The sequence below is a fragment of the Schistocerca piceifrons genome, chromosome 5 (genome assembly GCF_021461385.2).
Source record: "Schistocerca piceifrons isolate TAMUIC-IGC-003096 chromosome 5, iqSchPice1.1, whole genome shotgun sequence".
Classification (NCBI taxonomy): Eukaryota; Metazoa; Arthropoda; class Insecta; order Orthoptera; family Acrididae; genus Schistocerca; species Schistocerca piceifrons.
The window spans coordinates 246,880,971-246,902,317 of NC_060142.1; the positions used below are offsets into that span (position 1 = coordinate 246,880,971).

Sequence of the window (21,347 nt, forward strand, 5' to 3'; positions counted from 1 at the left end):
TGGCTCGTGTCTTTCAGGACTGATTTTGTGAGCACGGGGATGAATTGTTGCATCTCACCTGGCAACCACAGTCACCAGAGCTCAATATTATTGTGTCTTTGGTGGTCTACTTTGGAGTGAAGGATGTGTAATCACTATCCATAACATCATCAGTACCTGCACTTGGCACTATTTTGCAGAAGAATGAAATAAGATTCCCTTTAAAACCATACAGGACCTCTATCTATCCATTTCAGGACTACTGGAAGCTGTATTGAAACCCAACAGTTTTTATATACTATAGTAAGCATGGTAATGTGTTGTGTTTTTTGTTTCCACATTTTGTTCACCCCTTATACATCTATAATATTTATGGCAGTTTTCAGATCCAATTGATAATGGCCTATTATAGAGGACAAATCTGGTAGTGGACTGGTGGTTTTTCATTAATTACATGACCAGTAACAGAAACAGCATGTGGGGAAACTAATAACTTTTTGTAATCTGCTGGGACTCATTGCACTTCAGTCTCAGATTCTGTATCCCTTGTCTTTGTACTTCTCTTTCTTGATTATTCTTCTACCTGAAAAATTAGAATCTGTTTTACATTGATCTCTCTCTCTCTCTCTCTCTCTCTCTCTCTCTCTCTCTCTCTCTCTCTCTCTCTCTCTCTCCTCTCTCTCTCTCTGTGTGTGTGTGTGTGTGTGTGTGTGTGTGTGTGTGTGTGTGTGTGTGTGTGTGTGGTGCAGCATGTATTTGTTGTTGGAGCATTTATAAATATTACAGACTTTGAAGATAAAATTATGCTAAATTTGAATGAAGTAGCAGCATTATCAACAACATGATTGTACAATGGTCTTAAACCAAACATTTATTTCTTATGTGTAATAGTTCTAAGCCACTAGGTTTATCTCTTATGTATACCATTTCTTCTTGGAACACACCTTGGGTTCTTCCAGAAAGTGTATTTGGATTTTGTACACTGCTTCTGCAGTCATATTTAATGACCTGTTTACCCTCAAAACACACGATAAGACAAATCTACATTAACCAGACATGGAGGAATGTTTTCTTCTACATCTTCATGTCACACATGTACTTATTTTTAGTAATGGAAAATAATTATATTGAGAATTTATTCTACAGTGACATCTGGTGACACAGAAAAAAGAGGAAGCACACATCATATGAAGTCAAATGATAACCCAGTGCAGAACAATGGTGTAAATGACCAGGCTATTCCAGATAACAATGGTGCTGATGAAGTTCATCACAAAGGTACGCAATTTTTGTTTTTTAATGTTAATTTATGAATCTAAGCACACTTAAAAGTGACCATATAAAACGTGATGCTGGTAAATAAGTTGTTTTTTAGCTTTAAGTTATCTTAAGAAGACTATCGTAAACACACCTGTGAAGCAAAAACAGTCATATAAAAGTGTGCTTCAGGGGCACAAACGGAATGAAACCATCAAAAGACCCATTCTGCTATATAAGCAGCAAGTAGTTTCAGTGATTCCAGTTGAACAAAGTTAAAAATGGAACAACAACTGAAAATGTAAATAGCTTTCTTCAAAATACTTTTCCAGTTTACAGTAGCTTCAAAATGGAGAAGCTACGAGGGTTATTCCAAAAGTAAGGTCTGATCGGTCGCGAAATGGAAACGACTATGAAAATCCGATAAAGCTTTGCACAGATGTGTTGGGTAGTGTCTCTAGTATAACCCCAGTTAGCATCACATCGCTCTTCTCATTTCTGAGCTCGCAGTGAGTGCGTAAAGATGTCTAGAAAATAGTGTCTGCCGCCAAGTACGAGGGCCTGGTGAGAAATTTCGCCTGAAGCTATGCAGCCAACATTACATAACTGTCGTGCTGTTTCGTCTTCACGACAATTCTCAGCCGCATTCTGCAGGGGCAATGAAGATGCTCCTGCATCGTTTTCAAATGGAAATGTGAGATTACCCACAATACAGTCCGCAATTGTCTCCCCCTGAGTTTCATCTCTGGTCACATGAACCGCTGTCTTTGAAGACAACATTTTGACACAGACAACGAGGTGTAGGCCAGCGTGGAGAATTGGCGGAAAGCACTGGCGGCTGCCTTCTATGATGAGGCTATTGAAAAGTTGGTACAACGCTATGACAAAAGTCTAAGTCAGAACGGCGACTACGTAGAGAAGTAGCTGAAAGGTGTAGCTAATTGTTACAAGTAAAACATTTCTGATGTTCACTGTGGTTTCAATTTGGCAATCAATCGGACCTTACTTTTGGAATAACCCTCGTACATACAGTAGCCCTAAATAGCAGTTTCAAAATTGATGTTGACTTTGAACTATAGGATAAAATAATGAATAGTTCCAAAGGGCCCATCAAGTTCTATTACAGCAGTTTTTATTCCAGAGGCCATTCAAAGCAACAGTATTAGAAACAAACACCTATACCTTTTCGTCCAAACTCTGATTTCCCTTATTTTATTATGATGGTCATTTCTCCTTATGAAGGTTGACATCAGCAAAATACTTTTATATTTGGATGAGAAAGTTGGTGACTGAAATTTTGTGAGAAGATCATGCTGCAATGAGAACTACCTTTGTTTTAATGATGTGCACCCCAAATCCTATATCACATCCATGAAACTCTCTCCCCTATTTGTCAGTAACACAAAACATGCTGCCCTTCTTTGAACTTTCTCAATGTACTTCATTAATTGTGTGTGAGAATGATCCCACACTGTACAGCAGTACTCCAAAAGAGGATGGACAAGTGTAGTGTGAGCTTCTCTTTAGTAGATCTGTTGCTTCTTCTAAATAGTTTGCTGATAAAACACAGTCTGTGGTTCAGTTTCTCCAGAACATTTTCTATGTGTTTTCTTTTCCAATTTAAGTCGTTTGTAATTGTAATTCCTAGGTATTTAGTTAGACTGATTTGTTGTGTAACTGAAGTTTAATGGATTTCCTGTAGCACTCATGTGGATGACCTCAAACTTTTTGTTATTTAGGGTCAATTGCCAATTTCTGCAACATACAGATATCTTTTCTAAATCATTTTACAATTTGTTTGGTCTTCTGATGACTTTACTAGTCCTTAAACACGAGCATCATCCTAAGATGGCTGCTCAGATTGTCTCCTAAATTATTTATGTAGATAAGAAACAACAGAGGGCCTATAAAACTACCTTGAGGAAACACCAGAAACCACTTGTGTTTTACTCAGTGACTTTCCATCAGTTTCTACGAATAGTGACATCTGTGACAGAAAATCATGAATGGAATTAAAGAATTTGTGCACAGATTTACATTTAAAATTGACTTCCTTAGAGTCAGTAGATATAAACATGATTCTTGTTTCTGTGCTCCATTCGCGAAATGGAAATTTTTAGTACTTTATGATGCAAATGGAATGTTGTTGTCAGTTGACATGTTGTACATCAACAGGAGTATTGTGTGATGATTTTGATATACACATAGGGGGCAGAAGTGCTAAGGAAAGAACTTCCTGAATTTGGTGAACATTTATGGGCTCCTTGTAGCAAACACTTCTTACAAGAGGTGATGCCTGTCTGGCCACCTTTACCACAAACATAGATAGCTGGGATTAAAAAATAAATGTGGTTGATCTCCTGTCAACATAAATTGGATATAGCTGAAGTCCAATTTAGGTGCCTTAGAGATTTATTGCATTGAACTGGAGTAGATAAGGCATTTCTGCTAGACATTTCAACTGAAGGCTTCAACATACCAGGGTACAAACACATTCTTAATCTCTGTAGAGATAGCAAAAATGGAACTGACATTTTAATTTGTGATGGTATTCCACATCACAGTATTCAACATCTTTTAAGTGGTAGAGGTATCAGTGTGAATATTAATGACATTCAGATTTTATATCCCTATGTATCTCTTGGAGGACACAATTGTCAACATGGAGCAGCCTTTTCTGTGTGAATAATCTGGGGTTAATTACTGGCAGCATCATTTGAAGTAAGGGTCAAATTCCAAATCTGAGCATGTACCCTGAACTAAAACACCTTGTTCATGGATTATGCCTAAGTTACACCTGGGAGAAACTACTTTATATGGCTACATGTGCTGACTTGGCAAGAAGGTTAGACAGTCTCTGTGTTCCACCTGAGCTTGATAGCAAAATCATAAACTATAACATTGCCACTATTAATATCTCTGATTACTGTACCTACCATTGTTACACTAATTTATATTGGCAGGCTATATACCATGGCAGAGGATATTGGAAGCTCAATATACATCTTCTCAATGACTTGATACAACAGAAATAGTAGCAGACACTTCAATGTAAAGATAAGTGCCAGTGCTCTGGATTTGTGATTCTGTTATACCAAACCAACACTAGTATTATCAAACATTCATGACAATATTTCTAGCAAAATCAGACAGTGGAATCTTATTGCCAATGTCTTTGAGAATTACAAAGTGGAAACGTTCTTAATGCTGACACTTAATGCAAAACTAAAAGATACAAACCCAAAATAATGAATATCAAATGACTCCACCTGGAAGCCATTATTATCAGATCCAAAACTGAAAGACATGGCCAAAGATGAAAATGTGCCTCTCCACCATATTTTATATTCAGTACAATGGTACAATGCACGATGATCAACAAAGTTGCTGACGGATCTCAACAACTATTACAAACACCACATGAAATAAGGTCTTATGTGCATGCCTGCTTCTATGATATTCCTCTTTTTTTTTGCTCAGTCCATGAGGAAAGGGTGTCCTATCTCACACATTTTCTTAGAACAGCAACAGGTGCCAAGCACAGGACAAAGAGTATGACTCTGTTAAACATCGAACAAGGCATCAACATTACTTACAGTGTGGACTGGTGCAAAACGAGCACTTTGTGTATGTCACTTGGCCTCTACCTCAACAGACTTCCAGCTCAGATAATTTACAACTGGAGAGATATATTAAACTTAATAAGAACCATCTTGAAATTTCATTCTAATTGGGAACTGGAGTTCCGTCAAAAATTGAAAGCACCATATACATATTATTAGCAAGTAAACTATACTACATGGTGAAGATCCTTCCTATCCCACTTCCCTGGGCCAACAAATTCCAATGAGGCTTTTGCTGGTTGATGTTGAGTGCCAGTATATTTAAAAGTACAGTTTGATGAATTAATTCTACCAGTTGCAAAAGGAGGCCTTAATCTTGTGAGCGTGCGACATTAAACACCGAACACTCTTAATTAACCTCATACAAAAACAGATAGCAAAGTCTAAGTCTAATCCAAAATCTGATAACCAAATGTAAGCCAAGAAGTACCACACCACTGAGTAACCTAGCTAAATTAACATTTTATATCCTTACTTCCGGAAACACTACCATACATAAACAGCAGGGTGGGCATACCAAAACTACTATATGTAAAACATTCTCGTCGTGAAACACTTCATTCCCATACCAAAACTACTAATGAATGAGACATTTATAATATCCTAGCAGCAACAGTCCACTGTAAGCAACTCTGAGATAAATGTACTCAATTGAAGTGGAACATTATCTGGAGAAATGTCCAAAATATTCATCTCACATTGGTCATAAAACCTGAATCATGCACTGTCATCAGTGATAAATCTCTGACCTATGAAAAACTCTGCAAAACACTCCATAGACAGGCTGACACCTGTGTTATATATGGTAATGTTGACATATTAATTCACTGGTTTACTTATCAGGTAATATGTGGGATTCCCTCTATCAGAAAGCGCCAGTGATCAAATTGGAAACCCCTGCAAGCATAGGTATAGCTGAATTAATAGCACTGAAAAACTCAGATACCTGAGAACAAAAAACAACACTGTAATCTAGGTGCTTGTGGATACTGCAGTATGTGTAATATGTCACCTAGTAACAAAACACACTACAACTACACTGCTGGAAATAAAAATTAGTACACTCTTTTAGATGTTTCCAATTCACTAAAAATTTATTGTGGGAACAGTGCGCGTGGAGTACATGAAATTATTACATTTATAGATCAGTTGCACAAGCATGCTGAAACACACATATTAGTATGCGGTGTAGGCTTCACGGGAGGCAATCCGTGTGCTGACTTGAGCACCCAATTGATCGAACAGATTGTGAATACTGTCCTGAGATATGCTTTTCCATGCCTGCTTGATTTGTTCACATAATTCTGTATGAGTTGTTGGTTGACAAGTCACACGAGTCATCCCATCATATCTCACATGTGCTTGTCTGGAGACAAGTCCAGAGATCTTGCTGACCAGAGAAGTTATTGCATGTCTTGCAGAGCATGTTGAGTTTCAGGTACAGTGTGTGGGCAAGCACTATCCTATTGGAACAAAACATCACATTCCTATTGCAAGACTGGCAAAAGAATGGGTCTAACGACAATTGCCGGCCGGAGTGGCGGAGCGGTTCTAGGCGCTAGTCTGGAACCGCACTACCGCTACGGTCGCAGGTTCAAATCCTGCCTCGGGCATGGATGTGTGTGATGTCCTATCCTTAGGTTAGTTAGGTTTAAGTAATTCTTCGTTCTAGGGGACTGATGACCTCAGAAGTTAAGTCCCATAGTGCTTAGAGCCATTTTTTCTAATGACAATCTGCACATAGCAAGTGCTGTTTAGTGTCCCCTCCAAAAATACCAAAGGTGAATGAGAGCTGTAGCTTATCGCACCTCAGACCATAAGGCCTGAGGCCAGTGTTTATTGCATGACTGCATTCTATGAGACTGCATTCTATGAGACTGCACTCTATGAGACTGCACTCACCAGGTCTACATTGTACTTGCAAATGACCATCACTTGTGTGCAGGTGGAATCTGCTTACATCGCTGAAGACCACGGTGTACCATCCCATCTTCCAAGTGATTCTCTCTGATGGCACCAGTCATGCCGTGCACCTTGATGCAGAGGTGTGAGGGGAAGATGGGCAAGTGGTGTGCATGCCCGTAGTCCTACTGCTAATAAACAGTTGTGTTGATACACCTGGGTTCACAATCCCTCTTACTTGTGCTGTAGTAGCTGTATAATATGATACTGTTGACCTTACAATATGATGCTCCAGGAGGGCATCTGTGCTGCGTGGATATCCACCTTATTTACGGGTGTGTTAACATGACCACTAATACCAGCATTGTTGCACAACTGACGCAGCATGCAACTTGTATGGCAATTCTCCAAAACGATCATCTCGCCACTTGGAAGGCCACAGTTTGATCCCTTTCAAACTTTCTCATATGTCCGTAGGAAGCACGAGTGCCTTTCTGTGGCATGATTGCATGCTTGCTTCACACTTTAACACCACATTGAGCCTTCTGGCTGTGAGCATTCCCTATTAAAGAGTAGACACAGGTTGTGCTCTGGCAGCTGTGCCACTATTGATGGACAATGTTGAAACCATTATCAGTACTTCTACTGTCCCACAAGCGGTATATGCTGTCATCGGATCAAAATCAACTTCGTCCTAGCAGGCGTACAATTTTTTCCAGCAGTGTATTTATCATATACTGAAAATCAACACCAAAAAATCACAACATATGCGAAATATACAGAAAGCTTTGTCATCATGCTAAAAATTATATTATAGACACAATACAACCAATAGCATGAGTACAATTACATACTTAACTGATGACTCGAACACACAAGGTTAGGGAATAGCTAAGATAGTAAAAATAAGACGACATCAAAATGCTGGTAGTAATTATACTGTAGCTCTAACCTATAAAAACAAAAAGTGCTGTTCACTATGGCAACAAAATGTGAAACTTATATAATGTACCAATAACAAAAGACATTTTTGTAGGCTACCAAATGTGAATATGTCTATATTATGTTGAAAAGCAGGACATTTACTATTAATAACACTTTTGGAAAAAGAAATGCTGGCTGATGAAAGTGCACAAATTAAGAAGCTACAAATGAAGATATTTATCAGTACTCAAATACATGGCATTCACATTATGAGTTCCACACAAGTGTTATCGCAAAGGGAAAATAAAGAGCTTTCTGTGCTGCACTGTCAGCAGAAAATTACAGAAATGGTACCTAGTGATGCTGACACTGAAAACCAAGTTTGCTGATACATTCCCACTGATACCTAAGAGTTACATGGTAAAATAAAAAAAATAGACAAAAACTGCCAAATAATTTGCACACATTTGTACCATGTTGGACGCTGAAAATAGCTAATCTAAAAAGGATTGTGGCAATCCTGATTGACCCTTCCTATGCAGCCACGTAGACTTTGCAACTAAACACTTGGCTTGGCAGTAATTACTTACAGTCTAAAAAACCTTACAGGAAATAAGTAGAGGAAGCAAAGAAGAACAAAATGATAGATTCTTAAGCGAAGCCAATAAGACATGCAAGGCAGCCTGGAATCTAGTGACCGAGCACAGGAAAAAGCAGACCTCCTCCTCAAAAGCTTGAAGACCCAATGATTTTAACAGCTACTTTATTAAAGTGACAGAACATACTGTAGGTGAAATCCCAGATATGTGTTTGTATCTTGTTGCTATTGTAATTAATAAAACACATTGCAAAAAGGAAACCTGAAAGAAAGTGCAACCTAATGTCTTAATGAAAATTGCGAAAGCATATAAACATTTAGAGTGCAAATATTTATAGGATGGTCTGTACCATCCCTAAGAAAATTATCACAGAAATATCCCATCCATTAACTACAGCAGTAAACAATTGCTTAGCCACAGAAATTTCAGACTTCTTGAAACTAGCTAGTACCAATTTACAAAAAGGGAAGTCCCCTTGCCAAGTGTCAAGTTATACACCAATCTCAATCTACCTGGAGTAATGGAATCTGTTTTTTAAAATCCAATTTGAAACCACTTCGAGTAAAACAATCTGTTCTGTCATGCACAACATGGTTTTTGAAAGTGAAAGTCCACAATTACTACTGAAACTGTCTTGATTAACACAAAAGAAACTGAAATTTGGGGAGAGAGAGTCTCTGGCAGCCACAAAATGTGATCTCAGCAAAGCATTTGAGTGCATCCCCATAAGAGCTTATCCACAAAGTTAAAATACTAATGTCGTGGGAGGTACACACTAGTTATCCTTGAGCCCTACTTAGTAAACAGATGGCAGATTGTTTTGGTCCAAGGAGCAACATTCCAGAACAGAAGTTCGAGCATGGCATGCCACAAGGTTCTATCGTAATGCCTCTCCTTTTTTTCATTTTTGTGAATGACCTAAGCTAAGCTGGTCACACACTACAATTTGGCAATGATACTACTGTTATTGACAAAAGAAATAATTCTACTCATGCAGTGCTGGAATTAGGTACACTATTCAGAATGCCAAGGAGTGGGTCATCTCAAACAAGATCAAAATAAATGAAGGAAAATAATATATATGGCATTCTGCCTCAGCAAAGGCAAATGCATGGATCATGTGGAAACGGTAAAGTTGCTGTGTTTTGTAATAGATCACAAACTTTCACAGAATGGCTACACTGAGTATGTTTGCAAGATACTGGATACCTCCTGGAGAGACTGAAAATAGTAATTGCAGACCAATTTCTATATACCATGCACAGTTATGTACAATTCACTACCATAATGCCTATGGACTTCAACTGAGTCTCTTGAACTTTCTCCAAATTTAGCACTTACTGATGAAATACAGGGGCTATCTAGAGAGCAACAGATGTTGCAGTGGTGGGCAGGGCTACAGCCACCATCTTGATACCATAAAGTTCCTACACTCAGTATGCATCCAGCGGTGGTAGTGTGTGATCGTTGTTTCTGCTGCTTTGCTTTCTGTGATGTGTTAGAATGTGTGCTGCAATAGAAAATCCCAACACTTGTGAGGTGCATTCTTTGATTAGGCCCAGTTGGCAAAAAACTGCAAACCAGTTGAAATTTATTGTGAACATTGTGATGTGTGTGGAAAAGGGATAATGAGTGAAACCCAAGTGAGGCAGTGGTGCATTGATTTTAAAAGTGGCCAAGCCAGTGTTCAAGATAACGACCACAGTAGTAGCCCTAGCCTTGTGACTGATGAACTGGTGATGAAAATCAATGACAAAATTCATGAAAATGGTCATTCCACAATTACAGAATTTTTACAACATTTACCCCAAATTTCATGGAATTTGGTGCTTCCAGTTGTGGCGGAGAAACTTAGTTACCACAAATTTTGTGCTAGATGGGCTTCCAAATTTCCAATCGAAGACCACAGGAAAACAGAGATTGGCTGCAGCAATGACCCTCCTTGATGATTACGAGAAAAATGGTAACAAAGTTATCAATCGTATCCTCACTGGGGATCAGACTTGGGCGAAGCATGTCAGTTGTGAAACAAAATGCGGTTAATGGAATGGGGACACACAATTTGTCACAAGAAACCAAGGAAGTGTCCGCAGATGCTGTCAGCAAGAAAGATCATGGCTCCTGTGTTTTGGGACTCTACAGGACTGATGCTATATCTACATCTATGTTCTTCAAACCACTGTGAGGTGCATGGCAGAGGGTATATCCTACTGTACCAGTTATAAGGGTTTCTTCCTGTTCCTAGGGGGTTGTAGTATATTCGTAGAAGCCAGTTCTTGAAACTTTGTTATTAGACTTTCTCAGGATAGTGTACATCCATCTTTAAGAGTCTTCCAGTTCATTTCCTTCAGTATCTTTGTGACACTCTCCCATGACTGAAAGAAACCTGTGACCATTTGTGTTGCCCTTCTCTGTATGCGTTCAAATCCCATGTCAGTCCTATCTGGTACAGGTCCACACATCTGAGTAATATACTAGGACTAGTCACACGAGTGGTTTGTAAGCAATCTCCTTTGTAGACTGATTGCAGTTCCTCAGTGTTCTACCAATAAACTAAAGTCTGCCACCTAGATTACCCATGACAACCTATGTGGTAATTCTATTTCATATCCCTACAAAGTGTTATACTCAGCTATTTATATGAGTTGACCTATTCCAGCAGTGACTCGTTGATATTGTAGTCATAGGATACTACATTGTTTTGCTTTGTGAAGTTCACTATTTTAAATTTATGAACATCTAGAACAAGTTGCCAATTTCTGCACCACATTGAAATCTAATCAAGATCTGACTGAATATTTATGCAGCTTCTTTCAAATTATTATTATTCAGTATTTCAGTTCATTATAGATAACTGCATCATCTGCAAAAAGCCTGATTTTACTGTGAGTATTGTCTGCAAGGTCATTAACATACAGTACAAACAGCAAGGGTCCCAACACACTTTCCTGTGGCACACCCAAAGTTACTTCTACATCTGACAGTGACTCCCCATCCTAGATAATATGCTGTGTCCTCCCTACCAAAGTGTCCTCAACCCAGTCACAGATTTCACCTGATACCCCATATGGCTGTACTTTTGACAATAAGCATAGGTGTGATGCTAAGTCAAATGCTTTACAGAAATCAAGGAATACAGCATCTACCTGGTTGCCTTGATCCAAATCTTTCAATACACCATGTGAGAAGAGCATGAGTTGAGTTTCAAATGATAGATTTTTCAAAATCCATGCTAGTTGGCATTGAGGAGGTCATTCTGTTCAAGATACCTCATTATGTTTGAACTCAGAATATGTTCTAAGATTCTACAACTAATCGACGTCAGGGATACTGGATGGCAGTTTTGTGGATCACTTCTACTTCCCTTCATGTAAATGGGGGTGACCTATGCCTTTTTCCAAGAGCCGGTCATGGTTGTTTGTTTGAGGGATTTGTGATAGATTATAATTAGAAGAGGGGCTAACTTGGCCAAAAATTCAGTAGTCACAAATTCATTATAGAATCAGTATAGATTCTTGTTGATTTCCTTGAACATGGTACAACAATAACTCAGAGCGTATCAGCCAACACTGACAAAGTTGAGGCAGGTGATACAAAACAAGTCTGAGGAAAATCTTAGCACAAAAGTTTTTTTTTTTTTTTTTTTTTTTACAACAGACGTCCAATCATACCCTAGAGCTCCTATGGGATTTTGGATGGGAGATCCTTGATCATCCACTATAGAACCCATATTTGGCACTAAGTGACTACCACCTCTTCCCAGCAATGAATACATGGCTCCCTGCACAGTGCTTTGATGCTGATTGCTGAACTGTGTGCCTGTGTAAACTAGTGGTTGCAATGGCAAGTGACAGATTTCTACAGAGATGATATTGAAAACCTTGTACCACAATATTATAAGTGCTTCAGTCTGAATGGTGATTACATAGAGAAACAGCTTAAGAGTGTACCTTTAAAGTGTATGTAATAAAATTTGTTTTTTTTCATATTTTTAATCTGTTTTTATTTTAAAACGTCTCTTACTTTCTGGGTGGCCCATGTATATGTTGAACAAAAATTATTCTTCGGTAAAATGTTTAATTTGTTTAAATTATTTTTAATGTTGTACATCATCTATATTGTAATTTAATGATATTGTAAATTTGATGCAGCCCACTCCAGTGGGTAAATTATCCAGATCTGGTAATAAATGGTAAAACAAACCACTCTAAGAAGTAAGCCAAAATGGTGAATCATTACCAACCAAACAAAAATTGAAACATTGATCTGAAAGAGTTCTAGATGGTTGCTATGGCATCTACATACACACTCTGGAAGCCACTGTGAAGTGCATGGCAAAATAGGGTTTCCTGGCTTTCATTTACATACGGAGTGTTGGAGGAATGACTGCTTAATGCCTTTGTATGCACTGTGATTAGTATAATCTCATTTTTTGGTCCTTGTGGGAGTAGTACATAGAAGGCTGAAGTATGTTCCTAGATTCTTCACTTAATACTCATTCTTGAAACTTTCTGAGTAGGATTTTGTGGGATGCCTGGTTTCTGTTTTCATGCATCAGCCAATTTGGGTTTTCAGTATTTCCCTGATGTTCTCTTTTGAGTCAGACAAATCAGTCATCTATCAAGCTGACCTTCTATGTATAGGTTCAGTATCATCTGTGATTCCTATTTGGCATGCCAAGCCCTTGAGTAATAGTTTAAGAAATATTCTAAGATGGTATGCACATGTGATAAAGCAGCTTATTTGTGTACATTAATTACATTATTATTATTATTATTATTATTATTAAGAAATTTTCACCATTTGACTGTACATTTGTATTCATTTATTTCATACACTCATGATTTTGGCTTCATAGACATTCTCATGGGCAATTTGAGGTCTCCAACCTGACTAAATGGCATGTCGTTATAGAAATAACGCTTATCTGGTCTTATAAAACAGTTGTGCATGAGTAAATATCAAAGACATGATATGGCTGAAACATGGCATAGCAAATAAACATTACCAAATTATAATGTATATTTGACAGTTCATCAGATCCATACATCTACTGATGTTAACATAGACATTTCAAATTGCCCTTGATAATGATTCTAAATCCAAAATCGTGATTGTGTGAAATAAATGAATAAAAATATTTCAAAAAGTACATGGGTGTGGTCACCCACAAAAGAAAAATCATTAACTACATTATCCCTGTGTCCTAGCAATGAACTGAAGTCCACCATCTGATTTACCTATGACTCATCATCCCATTTCATATCCCCAAAGTTGGGGATATGAGCCACCCCTCCGAGGTATTTGTGTGACTTGGTTGATTGAAATTATGACTCACTAATATGTTAGTCATAGGATGGTACATTTCTGAAAATTGTGAAGAGTAACATTTTAAATTTCTGTACATTTAAAACATATTTCCAGTCATTACACCGCTTTGAGATCATGTGCTTGTGTAGATTTTTTTCACATAGCACTTCTTTCCACAGGATTTCCTTGATCCATGGCTTTCAGGATGTTATGTGGGAATAGTGCAAACTGAGTGCCACATGATCTATATTTTTGAAATCGACACTGGTAGGCATGGAGGAGGTCATTCTATGTAAGGTTCTTCATAATGGTTGAGCTCAGAATACATCCTAAAATTTTACAACAAATGGATATAAATGAAATTGAATAGTAGTTTTATGGATCATTTCTACTACAGTTCTTGTAGATGGATGTAACCTACGCTTTCTTCCAACTACTAGGCACAGTGTTTGTTCAGTTTGGTCTACATTATGTATGACTAAAAATGGAGCCAACTCAGCTTCAAATTTTGTGCAGAACATCACAGAGATTCCATAGGGTTCCAGAGGCTTTTTTAAAAAAAAATTTTAAAACTATTTCAGATGTTTCTCAACACCACTGTTCATATCACTCATCTCTGCAGTGGTGCAAGAAGTAAACTGGGCCAGTGTTACCATATCTGCCTTAGTAAAGAAACATTTGAAAATGAAGTTCAGCTACACTCAACTTCAGTTCCAAGGTCATCCATTATTGCCGAACACTAACTTTTCTGCCATTGACAGACTTTACATATACTAGCCTGTTCAAAAAGTATACGAGCTTATTTTTTATTGATAAAACCAATGAAGGTGTTGAGCCATGTATGATCTCTATGTTTGTAGGCATATGTAGTGCTCAAGCCTGACTTTTTTCATGACTGCAGAAACTGCAAGTCACTGGCTAGCTATTAATAAGTCAACACATGTTAGCAGTAGTCATCCGATTTTGTGTTGTGGGCAAAATGACAGAAAATTTGGAACAACATTATTGCATCAAATTTTATTTTAAGCTTGGTGATTCTCAAGTTGAAACAACTCACAAGGTTTGACAAGTGTTTGGGGATGAAGCAGTGGGTACCACCAAGATGGCCGCTCATCAGTGAAGAGTGAGGACGTTCAGTTAGGCCCTCAACATCCACAAAAGAGAGGACTTGGAGATGCAGTATAGACAATTCATGATCACATGACTTGCAGACAAGGTTAAAATTCATATTGAATCCATTCATTCAATTTTAATGGAACATTTGAACCCTAGGAGGATCTGAGCAAAATTTGTGTGAAAGTTGCTAACAACTGAGCAAAGCCACTTCATTTGGAAATTGCACAGGACATGCTGGTTGATCACTGGTGATGAGCCCCGAGTTAGTAGGTATGACTCAGAAACAAAGTTTCACTCATTGTAATGGGGATATCCATCATCTCCAAGACCCAAAAAAGCAAGAAGTTCAACAAGAATGTGAAAATCATGCTGATCATCTTTTTTGACTCCAGTGGTGTGGTCCATCACAAGCCCACACAAGAACATATTAATGTCAATAAGGAGTACTACCAAGAGGTTCTACATTACTTTAATGAAGCAGTAATATGAAAACAGCCAGACTTGTTTGTAGGCAGCGACTAGTTGGCACCTTCACCATGATAGCACACACATGCATCATTCGAAATTAATCGAGAGTTTTTTGGCCAAATACAATATGGCTCTGGTTTGTCAGCCTCCAAATCCTCCGACCTAACACTGAGTGACTTCTGGCTTTTACCTAAACTGAAATAGGCTTTGAAAGGGACCATATTTCAGAACAGGGAAGACATTATGCAGAATTTGACATTATGCAGCATTTGACAGAACAGCTGTGCATCATACCAAAATAGGTTTCCGAGCAATACTTCCAACAGTGGCAACAGCATGGGTGAAATAAAAATATATTTGCAACTGAAAACTTAATTTTATTCTGAACTTAAAAATAAAAGCTGGATACTTTTTGAACAGCCCTCATATACTGGATTTTGTAAGAAATCTTTCTATAAGACTCTACTACGGTATTTATTGCAGGCTTCATGCATTGCCCTCTTAACAGCAAAATGCTTTTCATTCAGCATTTTTTCACTGTAGCCATATGCTTCAGTTTATACATATTGTGCAGTAATCACCAAGTTTAATTACAACAATTATTTACCATTGAGGGATCGTCCCATCCAGTGCTTGATTGTATTTGAGTCACAGTTCCTCTACATTTTCCTGCCCAGAGGTAAATATTTCGAGTTCCTGTCTGAGGTATGACATGAGTGCATCTCTATTTGTATTACTGGACGTCTCTATTTGTATTAGTGGACACTTAAGACTTTCTACTTGGTTTAGTTGTTCTCTTTTAGTTTAATAATCAACTTCTGCAACTGATACCAAATTCAATGCAGAACTTCTCAAAGAGGTCAGGTCTATTCTTTGCCATTATATGTAATATATTTTCATCATAAATGAGCTTCCAAACTAATTGTTCCAAGAAATTTTCAGAGAAAGCATTATGCATTAGTGAAGTCTCCTCCAGTGATGGCGGTAACATGCAGGAACATAATGTTTTAGAGAGCTGAGGGTTTCTCTGAAGCTTTTGGTTATGTCTGGAGGTGACTCTGGTGGATCTGAAATTCTTGTCCAGTCCAATTATACACCATCTTCATTTCCCATTAGACTGTCCTTCTGACATACATTTAGATTTACTCCAAAAATCTTACTGCTATCAGTCTCAAGTTTAGGTATGAGTTCTACTCATTTTTAGCACTACTTTGGACTGTGGGACTGTGTCGTGAATGTACAACTACAGTTTAAGTGGCTCATAAGTGGGGGGGGGGGGGGGGGATTTCAAGAGAATTCAAATAGCAAATTAATCAAATGTTCACACTCTGACAAGCAAGAACCTCTCTGCCTCACAGTGTGTACAGCCAGAATATTATGACCACTGACCTACTGTCGATATAAACCCAACAAGGCAATAGCAGTTTCAGTTGGCAAGGAATGACTGCTAGTCAGGAGTACACAGGTTGCACGTAATTTCAGTGAGTATCCTGTCCATGTTTAGAATGGAGAAGCCATGCAACCTATCTTAGTTTGACTGAGAGTAGATTGTAATGGCCCAGAGCCTCAGCACAAGCATTACAGAAACTGCACATGTTGTTGGTTGTTCGAGGAGTGCTGTATTGAGTACCTTCAACACGTCGAAAAACCAAGGTGAAATCACATCCAGATATTTGGGGTTGGGCGGCCACCCCTCATGACAGATGTCAAATGTCGTTTGGGCAGACTGTTAAAACATAACAGGCAATAAACTGTGGCAGAAGTATCATCAGACATGCATCTGAACACACAGTGCACCAAACACTCCTAATGGTGGGCTTTCGCAGCCGACAACCTGTGGGTGTGTCATTGTTAACACCATGACATCGGCAACTACAAATGAAATGGGAACATGACCATTGGCACTTCACATTGGTGCAGTGGCAGAGATTTACATGGTCTGATGAATCCTAATACCTTCTTCATCATGCCGACGGGAGGGTGCGGATCCATTGTCTTCCAGGGTAACATCTCCTTGTCACCTGTAGTGTAGGATGGAGACAAGCTGGTGCCAGCTCCACTATGTTCTGGGGATCATTTGTAGCATGTTCAGTGCACTATGATGGCCAAGGAGTATACTACACTGGTTGCAGACCATGTATGTGCCTTCATGACAGTCATTTTTCCCGATGGCAGTGGCAGTTTTCAGCACAATAATGTGCCATGTCACAAGGCCAGGAGTATGTTGTAATGATTTGAGGAACACAGTGGTAAGTGCCAATTAATGTGCTGGCAATCCAACTCACCGAATTGAACACATATGGGATGTGAGCGACCTACCAAGGCCTCGTTGCTTCAATGCCATGATGCATTGTCATTGTTATCCGTGTCATAGATGGACATACCAGCTATTAGCTAAGTGTCATAATGTTCTGGCTGATCATTGTAAATGGATAGCAACATACAAATGACTAAAAACATGAAGAAGTCTCTATAATGTGTTGGTTTATTGATTGCACACGATACTGTTATTATTCTTTCATTACAGTATAAATGTTTTATTCTTTATTTGTAGCGTTGGACCACAAAGTCATTTAGGTATCTGTGAGTGAAATCTTGCAAAACTATGTGTGTCTGAGCTTCATCAAAGTGGATACTTATACAAAGAAAACTTAAGTCTGAAATGTTATCATCTTGTCTGTACATTTGATTCCATGTTAATTTGTTATCCACTAGGACACCAAGGGATTTACATGATTTTAATTTATATTTTCTGATAAGTAATCACTATTTCCTTTATCTTTAAGGTATTATTTGTATCAAATACCACACTGTGGGTTTCTGAGTAATTAAGCTTTCAATTATTTAGTCACTGGAAATCATTTCAGTTCTCATTTGATTTTTACAGCAGCTGTTGGTATGTTCATAAGCAAAATTTATTTCTGCTAGTAATTTTGACAGTTCATGTGAAAAATTTTCCATTGTGGGCATTACTGTATGAGAATTCATTTTTGTTACAGGGAACGACTGTGCAGACAAATTTCCAAACTGTCATCTTGTTGTACAAGCTCGACTCTGCAAGTATAAGTATTACCATAACAACTGCTGCCATTCCTGCCGAAAGAAATTCTAAATGCATGCAGTGATTATTAGCTTGACAGGGATGCTGTCAGTACCATACTGTTACGCCTCTACCTGGTTACTAATTAAGAGGTTTTTAATGTATGGGCCAATGTGTTTTGTCACAAATAATGATATGCTTGAATCATTATAATACAGAGCACATGATTTTGATGTTCTAATTGACTGTTACTCAGACTGATTTTAGGCATATTGAGGTGTCCCTTGCGTTGTGGCACATAATTGATGACTAAATGTGAATTTATGTTAGGCATTTGATATGCAATGCATGTGATTCATCCTGCAGCTTTTCAAAATGTGTTCAAAGAAAATCAGTCATTATTCATGCATGCATGACTTATGTATTTTAAGAATGCTTGTGCACTCTTTCTTTGGGAATACTGCTGCAGTTAGCACTTTTATTAAGTGCTGCATTTACACATATTAGTGGCAGTTACAGTGCACCAAATACAGTTTAGTAATGCCAGACTGTAATAAACCTTATAATCACTCAGAGAAAGGTATATTTGTGGTGTAAGACTTACATTTCCAGCAGAAGTTTTGTGATAGTTATTAGTGCCAGCACGAGTTACTTCCGTTACAGGATAGAAGGAGTTTTTGTTGTACCAAAATCACTTGTGTTCAGTCTAATTGCAACTATGATTAAATCATAGAAGCAGACTTCTTACTGTAGATAATGATATCTGTCTTGTGGTTATGAAACAATTATTTTTCACTGTACTGTAGCATTTAATGTAATGCTCTTTGCTCTTATGAGATCAAAATATTGAAATTAGTCGGTAGCTTCATGTCATTGGAAGTGCTAATCTGTATATCTGTAAAACTGTTCTTGCCTGCTGAATTGATGTTCAAGATGACGAAAATACAACTGGTAGCCAAGAAAGTCCAGTGAACCATTCTGCAGCACAATGGTGAATTACAATAGAAAAATATATATTTGACATTCTCCTGCAGATACCCTGCAGTCATTTTGTTTACAGTTTTGGCATTGTGTGGCCAGAAAATGGTGCATACTTAAAATTTTATGTGTGTGTTAATTAAATTGAGAACAATATTACATAAACCTGCCGAGTGTATGTGGTACAGCAGTGCTGGCTGTGAACCCATTTTGTGAAAGCAGCAGTGAAATAATTTTGGAAAAATTGTGGCTTTTATTCATTCTTTTGTTTATATAATTCAGTATAATGTGCCCGAATTAACATTTAAATTGGTAACAACAAGAAAATTCTGTATTTTTCTATTGTCTATTGAAAGTGAAGTTATTGTAGTGTACTGAGGCTGACTTGTAATTTCATCTGTCCTAACAGTAAATCAGCAGATGCAGGGCATTTATTTACACATTTTAATGATATTTTTCATTTGTAAGATCTGAATTTTCTGTGTGCTTTAAGATAGTTGTAGATACTGTAATGATGTTCAGTATAAAGGTGAAATCTGTTATTCATCTTAAGGACTGATGATATAATGTTGCAAGTTTATGCAGAGTGAGGAAATATTCTAGGATATCATTGTATTGAAAACTATGAAAATTGTCCATCTAAGACATATGGATCATTAATGTTGAAGTGACCTTTTTTAAGAAAAATAGAAACACAAACTTTTGGGTTTACCTGTCTGTAGACATATCATGAAACATAATATCAGTGTTTGTTAATCAAAATCAAAACTTATTTTATCAATTTAAGAAGAGCTGTTGGTGACAGTTTAACAGTTATTAAAACATTTCATTGAGGATTATTTGCTAGACTGATAGGACACCAAAGCAAAGAACAGTGATCATCTTGTAACTGAACTGTGAAGAATTTTCAGCGTTGTCCTTTCTGTACATGTGTAAATATTAAGTTATGTAATTATATGAAATTGTGTTGCAGAAATGTTCTTTGAGTATGTTGATCCAAGTATTTCATTTTGTATTATTTTACAGCTTTATGTAGTATTGTGCCAATTATTATTTCTGTGAAAATAAATTTAACAGTAGTTATAAGATACTTGTGATTTTGTTCAGTGAAGAAGTTTTGTCAGTTGAACATTGGCTGTGAAAGCGCTGAAGTTAATGTATACCATTATAAATATGTGCTAATTTATTGTTGTGGAGTAATGTTGGCACAACCACAAAGAATAATGTTATTCTTCAGTTGCTGTGTCTTTTGTGCTACTTCAGTGTTATTCTTCTAACATCAGCATCTATGAAATATTTGTGATGCATGAAGCCACATTAAATAACAAATAGCTATTAAAAATAAAGTTCTGTGCAGAACAAGGATGAAATTACATCTAAACAACGCAAACACATAACTTTGACAGTACTAAATGTCAACTGAGTATTGTGTAAACAGTGGAGCCACTATCCCCTGCAACGTGCACAAGAGGTATTGAAGATACAGAACTCATCCCTCCTTCTTCTTTTATGATGTTATTCATTGAAATATTAAATCAAGAAATATGATTTTAGTGTGTATGTAATTACATACATAAATGTATAATACTGCTGCCCTTGCAGCCAGACTTTTTCTCATTTCTAAATCACTGACTCATAACTATTGGATTAATTTGTTGAGTTCTACTGTCTATTGTAGATCAGCTTCTACAGCAATATAGGATTTATTGAACACCAATTAAGCACACACAAATCACAGAAAATAACAGCTTTTGTAACTCCTTGAACGAGACAGAAACTAAAGCTTCTAGAAGTGAATATCTGTTGGCAATGAAAATTCTCTGGAGATTTACTGAACAGATCAAATGTTAGTGATGGAGAACAAAAACTTTGCCAGTCTGGGAAGTACTCAAAAACAAACCACTCTCTCAGTACGTATACTCACCATTCATGCTCTCATGGAAAGCACAACATGAAGTCTAATGGACAATGGATACAGCATTGCATTAGGGAATTCAACATGTCTATATGGAGGGCCAAACATTGATGACAGGAAATAACGAAGCCCAACTGAGCATCCAAAAAATAACCAAATATCACAAGCTCATCTTAAATGAGTCCACTGGAGGGCATGTACTGCATATCAGCCGAGAAAAGTGAGACTGAGACAGT

General features: G+C 37.6%; 1 protein-coding gene across 1 annotated transcript in view; it reads left to right on the forward strand.

The window, feature by feature from the left end:
• LOC124798324 (ADAMTS-like protein 4) overlaps positions 1-20,176 on the forward strand; it is a 750,423-nt gene extending 730,247 nt beyond the window's left edge. The window contains exons 13-14 of the mRNA XM_047261674.1: positions 1,126-1,257; positions 18,178-20,176. Of these exons, the coding sequence (XP_047117630.1) occupies positions 1,126-1,257; positions 18,178-18,290 (245 nt within the window). The 3' untranslated portion in view covers positions 18,291-20,176. The remainder of the gene's footprint in view (positions 1-1,125; positions 1,258-18,177) is intronic.
• The last annotated feature ends 1,171 nt before the right edge of the window (positions 20,177-21,347 follow it).